Here is a 25,172-nt window from a genome sequence, read left to right as displayed (position 1 = left end):
CAAAGGGAAAGTAAGGGTGGGGAAAAAATATGATCCCTTCAGATAGGGTTACCAACTTCAAAATTATCACCACTTAGAGTTTGGCGTTGAACCTTTATAATGACTTGATTAGAAAATATTCTTATCATTTTACTAGCTTGTCAATATTTGCGTTTTTATTTAGCAGTGCGATGTTTAACTGTTGTTTTGGGACAAAATTATATCGGTTTGATTTTTCAATGTTAACAAGGAAGATTAACTTTAAATAAACTCTGAAAATAATCTCTCGCAACTTGCTACCTGCCAACTAAAGGTCTTAATTAGGACTCTAAATAAAATACTTAACCAGTCACTTTCTGAAAACTGCTTAACACAAATAATTATCACTTCATTGTATTTTTTTTTTATTTTTAAGAAATCATTTCTAACCTGTTTCACTTGTTTGACATAAAAACAATCTTTAGTTCCATATCACCGTATGTTCACTTCAATTCCCTCCCCCCCCCCAAATCATGATTGCAGCAATATTAGTTCCATTATTCCATTTTTAAATTTTTTAAATAATGATTCCTTTGGCTAATGTTGCCATTTAGTTTCAGATGCCCTTGTTTTCAGTAAAAAAAAAAAAAAAAAAAAAATCCTGGATATAAAAAAAAGTGGCTGCTAAAGTGATAATGTGTTTCAGTCACTGACGACTAACTAAAAATTTGAAATTTTAGATCCATATATAATATAAAAAGATAAAAATATAAAGTATCTCCGGACATAATTCAAAACTATGTACAAACTGATAGTCCATGGCTGGAGAATGGCACAGATTCTTAAAACTTGAAACATTTTTAATTATAAGAAGTGCATCAACACCTTTGTGTTGGAAAGTTAAAATATATAAAACCTCATAATAAAGCTCAAAATTTGTGGGCTTTGGAATGACACTAAAATCGAACTGATCGGATAATTATTTTGAGTAGAAAGAGTCATTTAATGCCATTTTCAAGTCCTAAAATTAAAATTTGAATGGTTTGGTACTTTTATGGCATTTGAAAACACCGCCTGTTCCTTCTCGGGTGCCCAAGTACCTCCCTGCCAAGTTTGGTCGAGATCCGACGTAAACTGGATTAGTATAGGGAACATACATTACACACGTATTCTCTGTGTTATTTATGTAGATAGTTCAAAATGCCTCTTTTTATTCTTCTCCTCGTTATAATCTCTTGTATCATCCCTGTGTTGATAAAATCAGACTTGATGCATGCAAGAATTCATGAAAGATTTTAAAAAACAAATTCTAACTAACAAAATTATACATAAATTATTTTAATGATTTTAACATTGAAAATTATTCTTTTTTCATCCTTTACAACCAATTTGTTGTGAAAGGATTTTTATATTTTTTCAAATTTGGTTATATTTCATTATGGAAGGTGAGTTGCAGAAAATTAACTTTAGCTAGAAACATCACTTGCCTGCAACTCAGTTTTGTTTGGTTTCTTTCTCATGTTTGTCTTTTTTTGTAATTTATTCATAAGAATTTTTTGAACAAACTGAGATGTAAATTTATTGTATTGTATTTTGATGTCAAATCAAGAGGAGCAATGTTTTTCTGTTTTACACTTTAACTGGATATAGTAAGACTTTTGCTACTTTGAGTTCTGCCTTCAAAAGTAGATGAAATCATCGTAACATCATATTAAATGGCTAATGACTGAATGATTTGAACTACAATGTTATGTTGAAACAAATATTAATATTTTTTTATTCTCAAATCGTCCTTCATAAGTTTTCCGATTTTCGGTTGTGGTTTATGAGAGTTATTACTTATTGCTATACTTTCAAGAGTTTTCAGCGTTTTTGTTGAGGTCTGCTTCATTAAAAGTTTTGCTGGTGTTTAATAAAATTGATGTGATGCATCAACTGTTATAAAAATGCAAGGTTAATTTATTTTGCATTATTATTTTTTTACCTTTTATGTAGTGTTTATTGTTGTATTAGTATAACATCTGTTAATTGTCGTTTTTAATTTTTTCTCTTATAGATTTTCACTTCTGAAATTATTTCAAGACATTCTGATCCATGTCAAAGGTATGAATGTGAAACGTTTTTCTTATTATTTTGTCAGAATTAAATTTTTAGCTGTTAATTTTAAATTGTTTTATAGAAACAAAAATGATAAGAAAGTATCTCCCCCCCCCCCTTTTACTTTCTTCTATATCTAATATATAGAAAAAAGTATTGGATTCATGCAAAACTTCGAATTTTGACTGATTTGAACGTTTTGAGGTGTACTGAGTCCATTTCGATCATTTTTGGAAAATGTCTGTCTGTCTCTGTGTGTGTGTTTGTGTCTGTATGTGTGTGACTTTTTTTTTTTTTTGTGGCCGCTCTACAGCAAGAACTATTGCATGAAATTGAACGAAATTTGATACACATATGTGCCCCTATGTGAACTTGTGCCCATTGGTTTTTGGCTCGAATTCCTCCAAGGGAGGTGGAGCAATGGGATGTTTCTTGAGTTATGCTTGCCTGCTATTCCTCAGAAAGTAACTGGCAGAATAAAACAAAATTTGGTCCATATGTTGCCCTTAAGATATACAGGTGCTGATTCAATTTTAGTGTCAAAAGATCAAAGGGAGGATGAGCTATAGAACGTTTTTTTCGTCACTTATGACTGCTATATCTCAAGAAATAATGAATGGAATCAAACAAAAATTTATCTTCAAGTAGCCCTTAGCTGGTACAAGAGCTGATTCTATTTTCACGTCAATAACTGAAAAGGGGGTGGTACAATCGAACATTCTCTTGTTTCTGTTGCAAGTGCTATATCTGAAAAAGTAATGTTTCATTCTGGATGAAACTTGAAATAAATGTGAACCTATATCTAAACAGGCATTGGTTAAATTTTGGCCCCTATCGCTCCATGGGCTGATTTTTTTTGTGTGAATAAAAATAGTTTTATTACTGCAACAATATGAAAGACAAATCGTAATAGACTGTCATCTGCATATTTCGCGTGATTTTAGTTGCATGGTTTGTACGCCCTTGAAAAACCTTGAAAAGTGCTTGAAAAAAAAAGTTCATTTTCAAGTGCTTGAAAACCTTGAAAAAGTTTTAAAACCTTGAAAAAGTTTCTTAGTGCTTAAATTCTCTCAAAAATCAACGAATTGTGCTTAAAAGTTTTAAAAAAGTATTTCACCAAAGCAATTTTCTGAACATGTGTTCAGTATGCAACATCGCGAAAAATTGCTTCCGTGTTTGGGATTTTAAACCTTTTGCATCTTGTAAATATTTTGTTGTTTTTTACAACCAAAAGATATTTTGACATGTGGTACCTTAGATTAGTTTATTTTTTGTTTAATTTCATTAATTAACAAAGAAATTAATTTGGAAACCATGACAACATTGAACTTACTCGGGTTTCGCGGAAAATTGCTCTTGTGTTTGAAATTTCAATCTTTTTGCATCCTGCAAATATTTTGGCTAATCAAATGTTATTTTCGCATATGCTACCTTAGATTAGTATATTTTTTGTTTAATTTTAATAAAAAACAAATAAATTTATTTCATGGGAAACATGCCACGTCGAACGAACTCAGACTTTGCGAAAAATTGCTTCTCGTGTTTGAAATTTCAATCTTTTTGCATCTTCCAAATATTTAAATATATTCACTAATCGGATATTATTTTCATATTTGCTACCTTAGATTAGTGTATTTTATGTTTAATTTTAGTAAAATATAAGTTTATTTTATGGGAAACATGACAACATTAAATTTAATTCGCGAAAATTTGCTTCCCTTGTTCGAGATTTCAATCCTTTTGCATTTTGTAAATATTTTTATATTTTTGGCAATTAGTAGTTATTTTGACACTGCTACATCAGATTAGCTTATTTTATTTTTTATTTTAATAACTAAAGAGTTAAAGAATTTATTACCTTGGTCTTGTTTAATTATTTGCTTATTTATTTTTGCAATTTTGAATTTGATTATCTTTACCTAATTTTTGGTCATAACAGATTTTTCAAAAAAAAATTAAAATTTCAGCAGTTGAGCACCTAACAAATTAACTTAAAGTTTGTATTTTAAATATAAAGCTGATTTATATAATTTTATTAAGTTGAATTTTATTTATAAGTACATCATTTTTTTATGTCTGCTAAAATAAATAAGGTGTATAACAGGGGTGGTTGTATTATGATTATTTACTTGAAATCCAGTAGTGTTCGTTTTTATGCTTTTACCTCCCTATATCTCCAATTTTCCCCTTTTCCTCAAATGTTCAAAATTACTACTTTATTAAGGTTGTGGGTACTTCGAGCAGCTTACTGAAAGAGGCTTTAATCAGCAAAGGGGTAGATAGCTAAAGGAGGGTCATTCATCTTCATTTGGATCTAATAAATTGACCAGGACCAGCCTAGCTAGTCCCAGTGCCTGTTGCTGGTTATCAACAGGCACTGGGCATGGTATTTCTATGCAAAATATTTTGACTTAATAAACTATTTTATGAATTGTATGCATAGCAAAAGTTATTGTTGTACATATGTATATTCAAGTAATAGGGGTCTTAGTTTTAAAAATTATTCCCCCCCCCTCGCCCCATTTTGCTCTTTGAAACTTTCAGGTAATTTTTTATGAACTCACAATCACAATTACACCTGAATATTATTGCCTTTCTAAATTTAAATTCTAATTTCAACAATAACCCATTTGTTCCCAAAATAAAACTACTTTTGTCATAACATATGTCAACTTCTTGTGAATCTTTTCAATTTCGAAATATGGCTCTATAAATCTGAACTTGCACATTTATTGTCTATTGCAAGTTAATCAAGGAAAGCTGAATAGGCTCAAGTTTGCATTCAGAGTATTTATCACTGTTTAAGCTGCTTTTGTATATTTTGAGGTGTAGAGACTGGACTGTGGACTTTCATAAACTTTTCTTACTTCCTAATTTTTAAATTTACTCGAGGACAGTTGAAATGCCTTATTGGCTGAACAGCTAATAATACATACATACAAATAATTGATTTGCATACTTATAAATGATTTGCAAACCTAATATTTTTAGAACTTAATAGTGCAAACTGAAATAACTTTCTGGGTAGTGTTTTTGTCCTAACCGCCCTTATATTGTAATAAACCACTCTATAGCTATTGTTAATAAATGTTGAAACCAGGGGGGGGGGGGGAGTGACTTCAAAAACTCCTCTCTGGCAATGCTATTGAACTTGGGCATTTTAGTTTCTTCCCATGAAAGTTAAAAGCACTTATGAAAGGTTTTTTTTTTAAGTATTAATTTGCTGATTCTAGAAAATATACAAACCTCTAACTGCTGCAACCTTTGAAAAACCTCAAAATTAAACCTCTTGGTATCTGCTTCTCTTTATGACCAAACTTTTCAAACATTTTCAGAAAAACTTTCGACGCAGTAGATCTTTCATCAAAGTGTCTCTCGCTGTAAAAAAAGCAATTTTGTTTTCCTATACTTTTTTGTATTATTGCCTTATTTCTATGTGTTTGTAGTAAATGAAATCTGCATACAATATTTTTAGTACAAATTTCTGATATTGCCTTGAAAACAAAATTTTTTACCTTGAAAAGTACTTGAAAAGTGCTTGAATTTTTTTCTGCCTAAAGGGTATGAACCCTGAGTTGTTTTGGAAATGATCAGAAATATTATCTCAAGGATTTAAAATGTTAAACTGTTGTCATCTTATGTTTGTTAACAAATAAAATATTTGTAATTAGTTCAAGAATAGCTTTTAAAATAACTTTCAATTTTCACTTTTTGCTTTGCTTTTGCTATGATTCCGAAATTCAGGTTGTCATGTTTTTATGTGAGCAATTTTATTTTTGCTGGGAATATTGCTTTCTCATCATGCATGCGGAGGGATCAGAATTCACAAGAAAGATATCAAAGAAAGTTTTGTATTTCTTTCTTGAAATTATTATTTATTTTTTTTTTTCAGTTTCTTGCCTTTTAATATTTTTCAACTTGGGCTGTGAGGTCTACTTATGATCCATTTGGTGGAGGGTTTCTGACAGCCTTCATGTTTTTATTTTAAACATATGATTTTTTATAACATGTTTCTATGAAATTTTTAGAAACTTTTATTTAATAAGTTATTTATTGTAAAAGATTTTTATATTAAAATAATTAATGTTTTTAAGTTAGAAAGAAAAAAAGCCCTTAAGAGAAAAGATTTTTTGCATAAAATTTCACTTAAGTTAAATTTAAAAAATTCTGAAGCATAATACACCTAGAAATTCCTTTCAATTCTAAAATAACTTACTTTGTAAAATTAACTTTTGAAAAAAAAAAAAAAAAAAACAGCAATTTTATAGAAAGAAGCTTAGTAAGTGAATCTTAGCCAGTCTGTATATTTGTTTTGCTTAGCTGAAATAAACAATCTTTGAGTATAGACCTGTAGAAAAACATGACGTGCAAGCACTGTGTACAATTATCATGTTTATCCTCATTATACTAATTCAATATACATAGACATGAAATTTTATTTTCTTATATTTTCTTCAATAAGCTATCAGTGTGCCATAGATTTAGACATAATAAAACAAAAAAAGCAACCCTTCTCTTTTTCTATTTTCACGTTGTTTCTAGTGCTAAAAATGCAAGTTTTCAGAACAACATTTCTTTTTTTTTAAGATTCTCCTTTTTATATTCTGTTAAAATTTACCAAGCTGTTTTTCAACTTCAATGTTATTTTAACATTCTGTTTTAATTTCTAGTGATGATGCTGTATTTTGTACCAGCTTTCTTATACAGTTTGTACAACAATCTAACATTCATTAATCTCTCTGTGTTTGATCCTACTACTTACTATTTGCTTTTGCAACTTAGAGTAGTTGTGACTGGAGTAGTTTTTCAGGTAATAAGCATTTTCTATTCACTAACATTTTTTTTTTATTTTCATTACATAGATAAATAATTTTTTGCATATATTTTGTAAATTCATTATTATTGTTGCATTGATTAAACATTTGCCAAGTGACCAGTTAAGGCTGTTATCTACATGAAAATATTGTTAAATTTGAAACTGATCAATCTTATATTCTAGCTAGGTGGCTAGGAATGTCTAGACTGTTTTATGTGCTTTTTGGCATAAGAAACTAGTATACGAAATCAATTTGTCAAACGTAAACCAGTGAAATATCCTGTTAGCATAAAGACAATATTAAATTGTGTAAAATAAATCATCGTTACCTTATGTATTTCAAATGTGTATTATGTATGTGCAAAGGCATACTAAAAATGATTGGCACAATTGAAAAAGTGAATTAAAAAATCAAGAGAAGTTGTAAATTCTTTGCTGCATTGTCTTTTCAAAAGCAGAAAATTTTAACCTATTAATTTCAATATTAGTTACAAAGTCCACATACAGATAGGGATGCAAATTCGCATGGACACTATTCTGTATTTCTCTCTGCAATTTGCAGTGTGCTTGCTGAATTATTTCAAGTTGTTCGGTCGTTCATTTGAACAGCAAATATTTTTTGTTTACCCTGCTTGAACCACAAGTCAAGGTGCAGTTTCTGAAGAAAATCTTATGATGGGAAAAAAGACTGACAAACTAGTGTTAAACAAATTTGATCTGACTAGGATGGTCAATAATGACAGTGGTGGCTAATATTGTAAGGACAAAAGGAACATACCCAAAATCTTGGCTGCATTTGTTCTAATTTTTATGCAAATTTTATGACTGGAAACTAATGGGAAAAGAAACTTTTTTGATTACTTTTATTGGAAATACATAGAAATTTCATATTCATAGAATGAAGTTTGAATTTAAACAAAGTTATAACCACAATTGGATTTGCGTGTTCTAAAAAGCTGAATTCACTTGTTTTTTGTTCTTCACACTGCACTACATAACAATATAAATGCTTAGTAAGCGATTAGGGACGTCACATTCTATTTTTACAGTCATGCTGTTTAGTACTAAACTTAAAGAATTTGGGAAAAGGAAAGTGGTTTGTTGAAAAACTTCAAGACTTACTGTAGGTCAAATAGCAACAAATCTGAATAGATAGAGATTGGTCGTTTAGAGCTGTCTCAGGAAATCCCGGCAAATAAGGACCACAAAGATGAACACATAATTAAATCTTCTCTTTCTGTACGTGTGAAACACATGATAATAAGATGAGCTTGCTCAAAAAAACAAACGTCAATGGATATTAGATGGGAATTCAAGTTAAAATGCAGTTCTCGAACTGTTCAACATATTTTACAGAAAGAGGAAAGGTTTCATGATCTGAAACTAATGTCAGGACCGACTCTTAAAAAGTTCATACGAGATTCAGGGTTGAGCGTGCCAAAAATGTGTTGTTATGGGTAAAAAGTGGGATAACGTAATCTTTTCTGATGAAAACACGTGTAATTAGGATAGACTACATGGTTTTTGCTATTTCTGGTACATTCTCTGTGAAGAAAAAAAGACTCAAGGCGTACATTTGGAGAGGCGGCTCAGTAAGGATCTGAGGAAGTTTCACAACGGACGGAAACTATACCAATACTTTTTTCGAGAGCAGAATAAATGTTGATGTACTGATAAAAAAAAAATTTTAAACCAAAAACGCTGTTAATTACAAGTTTAAGCAATTTGTTCCAGCAGGATAATGTGTAATTGCATGTTTCTTAAACCTCAAAATCATTGCTTGATGCTTATTTTGTGAAATTACTGTACTGGCCTGTGGAAAATCTCGGTAAGTTTGCCTGAAGAGGGCGCTGGAGTAAGTTTTATTGTCATTCGAACAGTTGGCCTCGAACGAGGAAGATCGGAATAGGATTTGTGCATCTCTACACTCAAATGATATTTTATGTTGTGTAATGTTTGTGTCCGTGAATAAAATTCTAATTGTGCTGTTATCGACTATCGAACATTATCCACTGAACCACAATTGCACTATCGAACCTGTCGAACATTTCCATATGGTGCAAATCGGCCTGAAACTTTTAGAAGATAAATGAAGGTAAGAAGATTTTGATTTCGAATACATTTTGATTCACCAATATTTGGCACCCTGCCGCTTGAATAACAGTTTGAAATGTTTGAAATAATAGCATTTTAGAAGAAAAATGAATGATATTTGTTGCATTTTATTTGAAAATATACTTGATAATTAATTGAATTTTGAATCACAACAATGGCTGAAGGAATAGCTACACTAAAGGCTAAAAGGGGTGTTTTGAGGGCATCGGTCACGAAGTGTATAAATAAATTAGAAACAGAACTTCGTGAAACGGCAGCCAATGAGAATGAAATTGAAGAGTTACTCGAACAATTAGATGATAAATGGAAATCTTTGAAAGTGGTAGATGATGAACTGGAAGGTTTTTTTAGTAGTGAGGATTTTGTAAAGGAATTTCCGTCTATTGAAGAATATCGTGAAAAGGTTGTCATGTGGAAATTTAGGGGAAATAAGTTTTTGCGTATGCTAGACAGTAGCGCTAATAAAGTGTCAAAAACAGAAGTAGCACCCGTACATAACGAAGAATTAGGAACGGATTTTCGCTACCGTGGAACTGTTAAGCTACGAAAAATAACAATTCCAAAATTTTATGGTGACGTAAGTCAATGGCTAACGTTTTGGAATTCTTTCGAAACAGCAATTCAGGCTAATGAACATTTGGACGAAATCGACAAATTTAATTACTAAAAAGCTCATCTTGGGGGAACAGCGTTAGGAACTATAGAAGGATTCTCTATTTCGGCAGAAAATTACGGCAAAGCCGTAAAATTATTGAGTGATCGTTTCGCGCGAAAAGACATTTTGATAAATGTGCATATGAATAACCTAATGAATCTACCGTCTTTAAAACGCAGTGATGATACTAAAGCTTTTCGGAAGCTGTATGATAATTTTCAGACACAAATAAGAAGTTTAGAATCGCTGGGGATTTGTTCTGAGAATTATAGTGCCATGATGTGCCCAATGCTCTTGAAATTATTTCCACATGACCTAGTTTTTGATTTCAAGAAAAAATTCACGAGTTGCGATTATAATGTCAAAGATTTAACTGAATTTTTGGGTGTGCAACTATGTGCATTAGAATGTGCAAATGCAAGCATAAATCATCCCCAGGTCGAATCTTTCACATCTGGTAGGAATAACACAGAAGAAAATAGCAACAAATTTAAAAAAGAAAGAAACGAAAATAAATTTCGGCAAAATTATTCAAACGCATATCGAAAAGATCCGAGAAAAAATAAAGGAAAAATCTTTTCAACCGCTGAATTTATGACTGCCGCGTCTGACGAAAATGAAATGATCTGTTTGTTTTGTCAAGGTCAGCATAAGCCAGCGGATTGTTCTCTTAGTGTGGATAGGCGCCGCGAAATATTGAAGAGTCAAGGTCGATGTTACATTTGTTTACAACGTTCTCATATTATGCAGATGTGCAAAAATAAAAATGATCAGTGTTCGATTTGCGAAGGGAAACGACATAACATTGCGTTGTGCTATAAAAAAGAAAAACAGAAATTGGAAAGTGAATCTGTGGTTTCGGCCGTTTTTAAAACTAGAGCGAAAATAAATAATCATCGCGTTCTGCTTCAGACTTGCACTGCAGTTGTTCAGGGTAAACAAATTGAGCAGACCTGTCGTCTTTTCCTGGATGGAGGATCTCAACGTACATTTTTGACCCAAAACCTTAGTAGAAAACTGAAATTGCCTACAGTTCGGAAAGAGAAACTTTCACTTAGTACTTTTGGCTCTAAAGAAACACAACCCAAAACTTTTAACGTTGTTAACATAAAATTAAAAAACAGAGATGATCCAAATTTAAATATTGTAATCGAAGCAATTGAAATCGATAAAATTTCTGCAACACATTTGTCAACACCTGATAAAAATATCATCAGTAAATATAAACACTTGAAAAAATTGCAACTCGCAGACTCCTATGAATTTGATTCGAAGGAAATAGAGATTTTAATTGGCGCAGATTATTATTATGATGTAGTTACTGGTCGAATTCAACGTCTCGATAAAAGGCTCGTTGCTGTAGAAACAATTTTTGGATGGAGCTTGCAGGGACAAACTGATTCGTCAAATAATGATCTTTTGACAATGAATGTTCTTGTCAATGAAGATACTTTTAGTGATCAAATTGCGCAGTTTTGGCAGTTAGAAAGTTTAGGGATTGAATCAGAAACTATTGTAGATAGCACCAAATCTGATATTATGGAATCTTTTAATTCCACTATCAATCATGAAAATAACCGTTATACAGTTAAATTACCATGGAAACAAGGGATGAAGCAAAATTTAGATGATAATAAAGAAGTTGCTAAAAGACGATTTTTCCATTTGAAAAATAAATTGCTGAGGAATAATTCCTTACATCATGATTATGAATTAATATTGAAGAATTATTTGGCTGAAAATATTATCGAATTTGTAGATGAGCAGGATATTACAACTGATAATCCAATATTTTATTTACCACATAGATGTGTTGTGCGAGAAGATAAAACAACCAGTAGATTAAGAATAGTTTTCGACGCATCGTCGCATGCCCCAGGAGAGATTTCTCTTAACGATTGCTTAGAGTCCGGACCAAATTTGAATCCGGATATTTTCGAACTTTTGGTTCGCTTCCGGAATTTCCCCATTGGATTTATCAGTGATATAAAACAAGCATTTTTGCAAATTCAAATTTGTGAGGAAGACAGAGATGTTAGTCGGTTCTTTTGGTTTGACGACGAAAATATTTTGAAGACTCTGAAATTTACAAGAGTTCTTTTCGGTTTAAATTCGAGCCCGTTCCTTTTAGCCGGAACGATTAAATATCACATTTCTAAATACGAGCAGACACTCCCTAAAGCTTACAAATTATTGAATGAATGCCTATATGTAGATGATCTCATAGGAGGTCACGAAGACGTTGAAGGAGCGCTTCAAGTCAGTATGGAATGCAGGGATATTTTCTTAGAAGCTGGAATGGATCTCCGAAAGTTTCAAACGAGCTCCAAGGAGCTTAGAGATCTTTGGAAGGAATCGGGACTGTCCGTGGAAGAATCAAGTGACATTGTTTTAGAAAATGATTCCTTGAAGGTGCTAGGAATATCTTGGAACACGGACACCGACAACTTTTTTTTTGATTCCAAACATCTGGAAACTTTTTTGGAGAAACAAACAAATACCAAGCGTTTTTTGCTTCAGGTAGCCAGTCGCATTTTCGATCCCTTAAGTTTTCTCGCCCCCTTTACAATAATCATTAAATGTCTAATACAGGAACTGTGGAATTCCGGTTTGGATTGGGATGATCAGATATCTGGAGACTTAAACGCGAGATGGATTAAATGGTGCAACGATGTAAAAGATATTCCGAAAATCAAAATACCAAGGTATTATTTTTTGAAAGGTCCAAAAAGAGTTATTGAAACTATTGAATTGCACTCATTTTCAGACGCAAGTTTGCGAGCCTATGCCACGGTCGTCTATTTACGAATTGTATACAATGATGGATCCGTTCATACGAACCCAGTGACAGCTAAAAGTCGTGTTTCCCCGCTCAAAACACTCTCATTGCCAAGATTGGAGCTACTGGGTGCTCTGTTAGCCTCTAGGTTGAGTAGTCGAGTGTCTTCAAGTCTGAAGATTCCCTTAGAGAAGCATTGGTGGACTGATTCTACCATTGCTTACTTTTGGATAAGAAAGTCACCTAGGGACTTTAAACCTTTTGTGAAAAACAGAGTTGAGGAGATACAGAAACTCACAGAACCTTCACGCTGGACACATTGCCCTGGTAAAGAAAATCCAGCAGACATGCCCAGCAGAGGAGTTTCCATTTCTCAGTTGAATCACAGTGATTTCTGGTGGCACGGCCCCAAGTGGTTGCAAGAGCCAAAACAATGTTGGCCCAAATCTGAAGAACTGAACGTTGAAGATGAAAAATTGGAATATCGCTCGCGACACAATTACACGCAGCAGTTTGAAGTCATAGCCCAAACAGAGGAGCTTTTAAATCTCTCTAAACATAGCAAGCTTACCAAATCCCTAAGGATTACTGCCTGGATCAAACGGTTTGTTTGGAACACGAGAAACTCGCCAAAGAAAAGTGGACCACTAACTGGAGTAGAATTGGCCGAGGCAGAAAATTTTTGGATAAAGAACACTCAAGGTTATGCATATCGTTCTGAAATTAAATCTCTTAGCAAGAATGCGTTGATTGATAAAGAATCAAAAATAACTAGCCTTGTTCCCTTCCTGGATGAAATAGGGATCCTGAGAATCAAAGGAAGATTAGATTATTCAAAATTCACCTTTGATGAGAAGCATCCTATATTGTTGCCACGCAGTTCCAAATTCACCGAATTGATTGTCCGAAGAGAACACGAAAGGGTTCTTCATTGTGGAGTAGATATCACTTTGATCAACATCAGGAAGAGGTTTTGGATTCCGAAGGGGCGCCAGCTCTTAAAAGGAATAATTGGAAAATGTCTTATTTGCAGCAGATATTCAGCTAAAGCAGCAAATCAAATCACGGCTCCGTTGCCAAAGGACAGAGTTGTTGAATCTCCGCCCTTTTCAGTATGTGGAATCGACTTCGCCGGACCCATATATGTGAAGGAGGGTTCAGATACTGTAAAATCTTACATAACTTTGTTCACGTGTGCAGTCACGAGAGCTGTACATTTGGAACTGGTGTCGAACCAATCAACTGAATCCTTCATTTTGGCTTTTAGAAGATTTTTGGCGCGTCGTGAAAGTTGTAACATAGTATACTCTGACAACGCGAAAACGTTCAAATCAACAGATAAGGAATTTCAATGTTTTCAGAAATTCCTGCGAGATAAAACTTTTCACAATTTCGTAGCTTCCAAAGGAATCACTTGGAAATATATAGTGGAGAGAGCGGCATGGTGGGGAGGGTTTTATGAACGCCTTATCAAGACAGTTAAGGACTCCCTCCGGAAAACGCTGGGCAAGACCCTTCTGAAATTTGAAGAATTGCTGACTCTTCTTGCAGAAATCGAGCTTGTGATGAACTCTCGACCCTTGACATACACCTATAACGACTTTGAAGAACCTCAGCCTCTCACTCCATCGCATTTTCTACATTTTGAAAAGGAAGCTAATACATATCCGATACATTTCTTGGATCTTGTCACTAAATCGTCTTCTAGTACAAATTTAAAGAAGCGTAAATTATACCAAGCAAAATTGCTAAGAAACCTGTGGACAAGATGGAAATCACAATACCTGATGAACTTAAGAACTGCTCACAATTTTAAGAACTCTCGCACAGGTACAGGACTGAAAGTAGGTGATGTGGTATTGTTAGAAGGAACCACAAAGAACAAACTTTTATGGACACTAGGTACCGTAAAGGAACTGTTTGAAGGTCGTGACGGACATGTTCGTGCATGTACTGTAAAAACTGAAAGTGGACTGTTTCGCAGACCAATAGACTTAGTTTATCCTCTCGAAGCAGTAAATGAGCCTCATGATTGACTTTAACGTTTAAAAATTGCCATTTTTTTTACTTTAATGCATATTAATATTCATTTAAGATATTGTTGTATTTTGTATTCCTGCAGCTAGTGAACTTCATGAAGTTCAGGTGGGGAGGATGTGGAAAATCTCGGTAAGTTTGCCTGAAGAGGGCGCTGGAGTAAGTTTTATCGTCATTCGAACAGTTGGCCTCGAACGAGGAAGATCGGAATAGGATTTGTGCATCTCTACACTCAAATGATATTTTATGTTGTGTAATGTTTGTGTCCGTGAATAAAATTCTAATTGTGCTGTTATCGACTATCGAACATTATCCACTGAACCACAATTGCACTATCGAACCTGTCCATATGGCCAGACAAAAGACTCGATCTAAGTTTAATGGATTCTTTGTGAGGCATTCTGGCAAGCAAAGTATGAAAAAATGGTATTCAATTTTGAAACAAGCAAGAACTCATTTTTTCCATCAAAAAAGTCAGGATAAAAATTTCCAAGAATGTTCTCCAACTTCTATGACATCAAGACTGATAAAAAAGTGATTGAAAAAAAAGGAAGATATCATTGAGATTACTAGGGTTTTCTGGGGCAAAACACTCATTGTCCTTATAATTTCGCCCAGTTTCAACAAGGACATTTTTTTTATTAATCAAGGCAAGCAATTTGTGTTTTGTATTTTCAAATGTTCTATATTTTACAATGGTTTCTAGCATAAAAAGTCTTTTTTTTTGTATAAATTTCACTGAATTATTTCAGAAGTAATTTTTTTACTTTGTAATTTTTTGTGTGTCCTTCACCTGACCACCACTGTATGCTAGTAATGATGACTCCTGCAGCAGTAACATATAGAAATATGGAAATCATTCAATTGTGGCATTGATTTCCATACATGTCTGGTAGCTTAGAGTATTCTGCAACATATAACGTTCTCTCGATTTGGACCACTTTTCCTCACAAATGATTCATTAGGCTATTTTTTTTAATCACCAATTAGCAAAACAATAATTGGATAATCTGATCGTCGGAAACCTAGTGATGACTGCATCAAATTACTGAACTGACTGATTTTTGATTCTAACTGTTTAATGCCAAGCAAATAATGCCATTGCCATTGAATGTGCTATTCATACATAATCCCTGAATTGTCCCATGTTCACCAGATTTGATGCCATGTAACCTTTTTCTTTGGCCCAATATGAAATTTCGGAATCATTCGATTTAAAATACAGTAAAACCTCTCCTAATTTTTAATGTATTTGCAGGAATGACTACAAATTTTGGTGTGAATCTGTCTGTGTCATGTTGCTGCTGATGATGATTATTTGGAAATATTGTTTTTAATGTTTACTGTATGTTCTTATCGCTTCTTTTTTCCCATAATTGTATCATTTGATAGGATGAAATTGAGATTTTTCATGATCAATGCTGATTTTGTACTCTGAATATTTTTGTTTTTTCAAATTCATTTTTTGCATGTGCCAGCCATTTTATGGACACCCTATATGTAATGGCTGTTTATAAATCTCATTCTGTAATTTGCATTTAATAAAAACTAATACTATTGGTTTGTTTTTATTAATGCAATATTATTTCTTTCAATATATTTTTTAGCTATTTCACACATTATAAAAGTTTATAAAGTTCTTATTTGTTTCTATTATTGATTAGTCAAAATTCTAGTGCAGTTACCAAGTTATTTAATAGCAGTAAACCCCCGATTGTCCGCTGTCGGATTATCCACAGCCTTTAACGTTCAAAAAAAAAAAAAAAAAAATTTTTTTCGCAATGATTTACTGAATGTAGATAAATGTGCATTTTTACTTAACTAGTGCAAAGTTTATGTTTAGACATTCCTACTGCTATCTTTCCCCTCCTTTCCAATGACATGATTAATATCATTGAAACAGGACTAGTTAACCTGATTTTTAGATTTACACTCCTTACTGCTTTATAACTTCACTATATATTGGTTTTTAGACCTACCTTTAGGGTGGTTCAAAAAAAACTTTTTTTCAGCTAGAGTCCTGGACACCCCCTATTTTTTTTAGACTTACTAATAGTATTATGCTGTAAAAATTTTAGCTTTTTACTCAATTTTAAGAGGGTGCTCAATGACCCTTTAATTTAACATTAGCCATACCATAGAAAATGCCATGAATTTAGAAACATTTAATTTCCTTAGTTTTTTTTTTTTTTTGTAAATAATTATTTTATTACAATGTACATGCATATTACTAGTGTATATTATAATGTGTAACATTGCCTTTTCAGTTCAATGTATTTTTTAACCCCCCTCCCCATACGTGTGACGTTTGGGGGGGGGGGGGTTGAGCACCCTTTTTCAGTTGAAACAGGAAGCTAAAATTCTTCAAGTATATTACTCTCCACAAGTCTCAAAATATTGTGGGGTGTCCCCTTATCTAAGAGAAACTTTTTCTTTTTTACATGTATTTTTGAACCACCCTACCTACCCTATTACTGGTTTTTGGATCTACACTACTTACGTGCGTAAATGAGTGACCAGAAAAAAAAATCCTTTCCCCTTGAAAAAATTCCTTTCCCCTTCCCTTTGCATTTTTAGTGTAACCTAGCTCAAACAATTGTAGTTAGTGTGCAACCCATTTGTAATAATGAGCGATCCTTTTGTAGCTTTTACTTGCATTTTTTATGATTGTGTAAAAAATGCATTCTTATCGTTTTAGTTCAGTTTAAATGTACAGGAGTGTAATAGATCTTTATAAGCTATTGCACGCACTAGTATCTTTTTTATTTAATTTGCGGATTATCTGCAAATTCTCTTATACACAGTTACCGTGCTACCCTATTTCTTGGATAAACAGCAGTTTACTGTAGTTTAATTTTGATAGTAAGTACTTCCACTTCTTATTAATATTTCAGTTACTTTTCTCATTCAAATTTGAGATTAGTGTTGAAGAAATATTCTTTTTCTTCATTTTGATGTATACCCTGAGGTGGATGGTCCCACCCTGAATATAGGCCCGTGGGTCGGCCTGTACACTTTCGTTTTTTTCTTTTTCACTTCGAACCTGTGATTTTTTTTTTTTTTTGTACCCTCAAACCTACAGGCCTTTGTTCTTTTTTGTGACTCATTGATAGGAAAAAATGGTTTAAAACCAATTCATGTTACATTTACATTAATTTTACAATAAAAAAACAAATATTTTAGGGAACAGCATTTCCTGACGTACAGCACTGTTTGGTAGTAATTTAGGTAAGCATGTGTTTCTTCTGATGAACTAGTATAAGTGCCTGATTATGAGAATCAATAGTTTGTTGTTTTCATGGTAGGTAGTTGCTACTTTGAAAGTAGTATCAAAACATTTATTTTAGCATGTAAAACTATTTTTGCACTCTTCTGTATGATTTTTCTTGGGATCCAAGAAGGGAGTTAAAATGTTAATGCTTGATTGATGACTCAAATGACTTTATTGCTTATATATTCAACAGGTGCTTTTCAAAAAGCAATTGAGTAGAAAACAATGGATATCACTACTTTTATTGACTGTTGGTTGCATAGTGAAACAGATGCACACAAAACCATCCATGCCTAGTGAGAAAGACAGTGAAGGCAATGAAACTTCTTCTCATGCTGCATATTTTTACTTTCTGCTAGTGCTTATTCAGGTATTTATTTAGTTTCTTTGTGTTTGTTAAAGTGTTGATTAAGATTGATGTGTGATATCTTGTATGCAAAATTATTGTAAGAATGAGTCATTCTTCAAACGTGATAAGATTTCCTTTATTTTGTACTTTTCTGAACTAGCTCATATGTGCGCATACTTCTGTCAACGTATACTACAGAAAAATCATTTGGAGAACCATTATTCTGTTGAAGTTAAGTAACTGCTGAAATGTTGCAAAATGTAAATGTGATAGATTCTGACTAAATAAATAAATAAATAAATAAAATATTCAACCGTCATGTGCTGGCCAAATACATAATTTGTTGCTTTTGCGAAATGACTCAATCTTTAGCTGCCGTGTCCACACTTATTGCACTTTTCCTGATGAACCTATTTCATACTTAGTTGTGTTCCTTTTGCGAGTTAAATGACACAAATTTTCATGACACATAATTAAAACGTACGTGTTTCTATTATCCTTCGATTTTTTATTTTCTGAATTCCTGTGTATTTTCCCTATCTGAAAAGTTAAATAGTTCAATATATGGGCTCCACAGTCTTCAAGTGATTTTTTGCCTTTTATTTAGAGTTGTAAAAATTTACTAACTTAAAAATTTTAACGTCAACCACAATTCATGTGTGAGTACAAATCAGGCTGTTTAAAAGTGCTGGCAGAAATACTAATTACGTTCTTTTTTTGACGTGACTTTTTTTTTTCAATTTTTGTTTATCCGTCTTGAAATGATGACCTGACTCTTGATCAATGTAGACAACAAATTGAATGCCTACACATGCTGAAGAGCATTACAGTTGCAACCAATACTGAAAACATACTGAAGAACATGTGCAAGTTGAAAAGGGAAGAGAAAAGTGCTTTAGTGTGGACATAACTTTTAAATACAGAAAATGAAATTTATTTTGAAAATTTTCATTCTTAGGTGTTTTGCTCATGCTTTGCTGGTGTCTACAATGAATACTTGCTGAAAGATACTGGGGCAGAAGTACATTTGATGATACAGAATGTTTTTATGTATTTGGATTCCATAGTGTGTAATATCATATTTATTCTTATAAAAGGTGAAGGACAGACAGCTTTTTCTGTCGCATCTTTACAATCAGTATTTACACCTCTTGTTGTTGCAATAATGTTAAACGGTGCTGCTTGCGGAATAGTCACCTCCGTTTTCCTGAAGAACTTAAACTCGATTTTAAAGACATTTGCAAGTGCCATAGAGCTATCATTCACTGCCATTTGTTGTTGGATCATATTTGGTATTGCAATTGATATATATACTTTTATTTCAATTGCTATTGTTGTATACGCTACCTTTTTATATGCACAAAATCCGGTTGTAAATAAAGGGCGTTTTGATGCAGTTGAAAAAGGAGAGGATGCTGTCAAGTTAATGAGTAAAGAGGATAATGTTTGAATTGTTGTTATTTTCATCATTTGAGTTAAAATATTTTCATAGGTGGTTGAGGGATAATTTTCAATTATCATAATCAAGACACATGTCAAAAGCTTTAATATTTTTAAAAACTACTTGAGTGTTATCACATTTTTTGCTTGTTCAATCTTGAATATTCGACATTGATTTTTATTAATTTGATCCAAAAGGTTTGACATTTCTTGAAATGTTTTATTATTATTGTTAACTAAGAAAGTTTTAAACAATATTATTTGTACAACTGTTAAAAGTAACATTTCTCTAAATCTTTATCATGCTGTTTTGGAACAGTAAACATAATTATCACACCTAAAGTGTGTGAAAAAGCAATTGAACATCACATTTAATTCTGAAGGAAATAATTAAAATTTCTAGAATAAGTTGTGAAACTGCATTGAAAATAGCATCATTTTCAAAAATGTTTTGAACATATTAATATTTTTTGTCCGTTTCACAGTTTACATTCTTTACTTACCATTTTTTTTTTTTTTTTTTTGTAATTTTAAACAGCACATTTTTTTCTAAAGTTAATTATTGAAGTTAGTAGTTCGTTACGATTCATTTTTTTTCATTCCATTCTTGATAATACTTATTTATGTATATTTGGAAGATTTTACAGCAATTTTGTTTTTGCATAGTACTTATATTTAAACTCACAATCACTAAAATGTGGTGACACAAATAGCTACGACATAAATTTTGATGCAAATTAGATCTCTGTTTTATTGGTTTTAATTGAGTCAAGCATGATTCTTGATCTTGTTTTCATTTTTTCTGAAAAGGAAAAATCAAAGTACTTTTAAAATTACTGAGCTAACTAACTGGAATAATATCTGATGTGATCTTTGCATAAGACTGTGTGACCAAAAGATAAATACCTGCTGCTTTTTCATTGACTTGTCTGAGTTGACAAATTCATGTTTGATTACGTGTATTATTGAACCAACTTGTATTTAATAAAATGAATCTTAGTTCAGAATCCAGTATATTTCTGAATTTCTCCTTGAATTGACAGTGGAGGCATCTATTTCTACTAATTTTGTTATTTTATTATGTATTGCGTTAATGTATAGCAGGGTTGCCAACTGCTCCTCAAAAGGGCGAAAATCAGCGGCTACGCAAAGTAGTTCTTTTGCTCTGCATTTTCCAGCTGAACGTTTTCATGTTTAAATTTTGCTATTTTATCATAACAAACATGGAAATAGGGGAAATTAAATATGTGTATACTCAAAAATTGAAATAGTGTTTCAAGCTGTTTTATTTATTTAAAAATAATTATTTTAATACTAGTGCTTAAAATAATCATTAAACCTTTAAAACATTTTTAGATAACTGGTTTTAGTTATTTTCATTGATTTTTATACAAAATACCAAAGTGCTCCACAAAATTTTAAATTGCTCCTCAAAATCCCCACAGATGCTCCTCAAGTTGCTTCTCCAAGGTTGGGACCCCTTGTATAGCATGCCAAGGTGAAGGGTTATTAACTGAGTTGATTAGAGTATCATTCTAATAACAAGAGAGTGCAGGCTTGACCCTCCCCCCCCCCCCATCACCACCATAGGCTAGAAAATGTTGTTTTTGAATGACTCTTTCTTAATAAGGCTACAAATGTAAGGCATCTAAAGAAAAACTTTTTACTCCCATTAGCAAAAAATAATCAAAGAATTCATATTATGGCTGTTTTTCAAAAAAAAAAAAAAACTTTTAAAAAAAATGGTTTTTTAAATCAAGAGGCGCCCTCTTCCACATTGCCCCCTCTTGAATTCCCTCCTCCAAATATGGACCTATTGTGGTTCCTTTGACTGCAAAGATTATCATATGGTTCAAGGAAGCAAATCCAGACCCTTTTAACTACTTTCCAGCAAGGGCGGATCCAGAAAATGTTCAAGGCGGGGGCGATTGTTTTTCACTCTTTACTCTTTGGAACTTCAATTTCTAAAAATTTTCGAAGGAGTGCATTGAACCCCTCATTTACCTATCCCTAATATCATCTATCGTTTAAAACTGAGATTTCGGAACTTCAATTTCAAAAATATTCCTGTAGAAAGTTTCTGTCCCTATCCCCAGAGTAATAAGAGATGTGCAACGATTGCATTTTAAAGACTTAAATTCCGGAAAAATTCCTGAAAAGAGCTCCCTTTCTTCTAACACCATCGAAGATTATGTAAAATTACGGTTTTGAAACTTCAGTATTGAAAATATACATGAAGAAATTTCAGGTCTCTCGGATCAAGGAGGGGGCGAACGCCCCCATCGCCCCTCCCTTGTATCCGTCCTTGCATTCCAGTTAGGTAGCTCAGTCTTCAAAGGCTGGTTAATAGTTTTTAATCATAATTGATCCAATGTATAGTTTTGTACGAAATGTGCAGAATGTTTTTTAAAAAAAGGAAAGAATCTAAAAGACTAGTATGAAATATGTTTGAGTCATGTGTCACAAAATCATCACAGAAATATTTTATTCCTTTTTTCATATGGGGTGGGAGCAACCTCCCTGATCAAAGTCAAAGCAATGCATAAGATATTTCAATTTTGTAATATTTTGTTAATCATGTTTTGTAAACATTTTTCTGAAATATTTCATATCTTATTTCTGAAAGTTGTTTTATAGTTTATCAATCCTGATTATTAATTGAAATCATGGTTCATTTTCCATGTAACTGTGCTGAACAATATTTTAAAAGTTTATCTTGAAATATTTGTTTTTTTTTTCTAAAAAAAAAAATCCAATTAGTAATATTTTTGACGAATAGATCTGTGTTAATCCGTCATTAACAATATGTTTAAATGGAATGCCCAAAAGTTGTTAGTGTTCTAACTTATCAAAAGAAAAAAAAACAAGAGAGTAGTATTTTTTGTGGTTCATTCAAAACTTAGTATTACTTATTGCAGCAAATTTTATCTTAATTTTATGCATTTTACATTTTGAGTATACTTTTTAAAAATGCTGTTTTTTTGTTATTGTTTTTGCACAAATGTATGACTTAATGTCCCAGAAAACTTATATTTCTACAGTGCAATTATCAAGAAAGTTTGCCAAAGGATATTTTTTATTGATACTTAATCAACAAACCTAAAAGTAAGAAATGTTAGTTTATTGAGTGCAGATTTCATTCCTGCACAATTGTTTTTGCTTTGTATATTTATGTTTGTTATTGCGCTTTGAATTTTTGAGTTTAATTGTTTTGTAAAAAATATTATCAGTGTTGTTTGTCAATTTGTTTAACTTAAATTTATGAATTTAATTTATCTTTTGTGTGTATCACGATGAAGTTTCCTGAATTAACCTTCCTGAAGCTAGATGTAAAAGTGAAAATTAAGAGACTAATTAATTTGTGTTATTAAATTATATGTTCACTTTATCAGATCTAAACTTAAATCATGTTTTTTTTTTTTTTTTTTTTTTTTTGTATTTATGGAAGACATTGAAAATATGGTTAGTGCTATATGTGGGTGCCCATAAAAGGGGGCAAAGGAGGGCTCAAGCCCCCTTCTAGACATTAGTACTCTCAATTTTTTAAATAAAGTTTGAGCAGAAATATCATTTAAAACATTTCAACATAAGCTATTAATAAATGACCGCTATTAAAACCTTTGCTTTAAAATTTTTCTAACTTTAATCTCCATTGGTTTTGTTTTTAGAATTATAATAATATATTTTAGATAAATAATTTACACATATCTTCTGAAAAAAAAAGAAAAGAATGATCTTAAAATGGTTAAAGTCCTTAAAATTTTAAACAGAATATTTTCACGAATCTAACTTTATTTTATTATTTTGTAAACAGATGAAGAAAGTAAAAGTTTTTTTCTTTAAATTAAAGCACCTAAACATATAAAAATTTTTAGCTCCCCTCCAAAGTTACACTTATGGGCACCCAATTACTATATTATCAGTATATGCATTTTAAGTAAAGTGTGATGCCATATTTTTGAAACCAAGTATCTAGTCAAAAATGTTAGCTGTTTGATTATTGTATAACATGATTTAGTATTCATATAGTTATTTTTTATGAAGTCAATATTTAGGTGTTTTAATAACATTTTTGTATTTTTATTAACTTTTCTCCAATAAAAAATTATCTTTCCGTAATGTATTAACTTATATATTGTTGGCAGTGTATCAAATTTGGCATTCTACATGATGCTTGAGCTACCAAATATATCGTCGCTGAAAAGACGAATGGGCGCATCTCAATTTTAAGCATTTGCAGAAAACCGATTTCAAGATTTACAGTGTACTGTATCGTTTGAGAACCGCCACCACTGTGAGGGACTGTAACTTTTTTACTATTTATTGCACAGATACGTCTATTGGTCACATTATAAAAATCGACTTTGGACATTTCTGTGGTGGTCATAGCTCATTTTTCGATTTTATATAGATATGCCCATTCGTCTTTTCAGCGACAATATAAAAGTCTATACTGCGTTCAGGAAAAAGATAGACCAGATGTGAATAATAAAAATAATAATAACTTAAATTTGTTTCTGGCAAATAAAAAATTTTCCCTATCAAGACTTGCAACCAGGTGATTAATCTGTATTACTAACACTTATAATTTTGCATTTTTTAAAAACCTGTTTAGATTTTTATTCAATTTCAGATTAAATAGTGTTGCCAGTTCATGGATTGACGTAAGCCTTTATCTTTTTTTTCAGCAGTTTATTATGTTAATGTGGCGCCAGCTTTCTGATTGCACGATTCATATTTTTGTAAAAGAAAGCAACAATTCATATAAGAGTAAGTTATATCCCCTAAGCCAGGGCTAAAGCAGAACTACATGTAGTATATCAGACAGCTCAGTTATCACATCCTGAGACTGCAGTTTCGTTCTCCTTAGAACTCATCAGTCTGGTTTAGTGAATTACCAAGCTGGGGGGGGGGGGCAGATGTCATCTCATTGAAGCTGAGAGGGCCAACAAACTGGTAGATAAAGTAAATTTATCTCACCAGCGAGTGTCCGCAGCATGGTGCAGTTTGACATGTGAATTAAACGCAATGCTTGGGTATTAAGTAGTAAGTTACCGCCCTAAGCCAGGGCTAAGGCAGAACTATAATATGGCGAAACTCCGCGGCTCCACAAAGAAGTTATTTTTCTCCGCATTTCCCGGCCAAACGTTTTCAAGCTTAAATTTTGCTATTTTATCATAACAAACATATGAATAAGGGAAATTAAAGATGCTTATACTCAAAGATTGAAATAGTGTTTAAAGCTGTTTTATAATTTTAAAAAATAATTATTTTCATACTAGTGTTTAAAATTATTATTAAAGCTCTTAAACATTTTTAGATAAGTGGTTTTAGTTATTTTTAATTATTTTTGTACAAAATACCGAACTGCTCTGCAAAATTTTTAATTGCTCCTAAAAATCACCACAGATGCTAATCAAATGGTTCCTCCAAGGTTGGCAACCCTGAATGTACCAGACAGATGACATGAGATGACATCTGCCTCCGGTTCGGTTATTCACAAATCCAGACTGATGAATTCTAATAAGAACAAAACTGCAGTCTCTGGATGTGATAACCGAACCATCTGGTATATTGCATGTAATTCATTGTAGTTTTAATTAAAATGGTATTTATAAACTTTTGATTTAATTTAGAAAAAGCAGAATGAATTGA

The 25,172-nt window shown here is 32.2% G+C and overlaps 1 protein-coding gene across 1 annotated transcript in view; it reads left to right on the top strand.

Moving 5' to 3' along the window:
- The window catches only part of LOC129225180 (UDP-galactose transporter senju-like), a 39,762-nt gene extending 16,517 nt beyond the window's left edge, over positions 1-23,245 (top strand). The window contains exons 3-6 of the mRNA XM_054859746.1: positions 2,015-2,061; positions 6,726-6,865; positions 17,922-18,098; positions 19,036-23,245. Coding sequence (XP_054715721.1) covers positions 2,015-2,061; positions 6,726-6,865; positions 17,922-18,098; positions 19,036-19,527 — 856 coding nt within the window. The 3' untranslated portion in view covers positions 19,528-23,245. The remainder of the gene's footprint in view (positions 1-2,014; positions 2,062-6,725; positions 6,866-17,921; positions 18,099-19,035) is intronic.
- Positions 23,246-25,172: the final 1,927 nt, after the last annotated feature.

This window comes from Uloborus diversus, chromosome 6, assembly GCF_026930045.1.
Source record: "Uloborus diversus isolate 005 chromosome 6, Udiv.v.3.1, whole genome shotgun sequence".
NCBI classification, from domain to species: domain Eukaryota; kingdom Metazoa; phylum Arthropoda; class Arachnida; order Araneae; family Uloboridae; genus Uloborus; species Uloborus diversus.
This window is presented reverse-complemented; position numbering and strand designations above follow the sequence as displayed.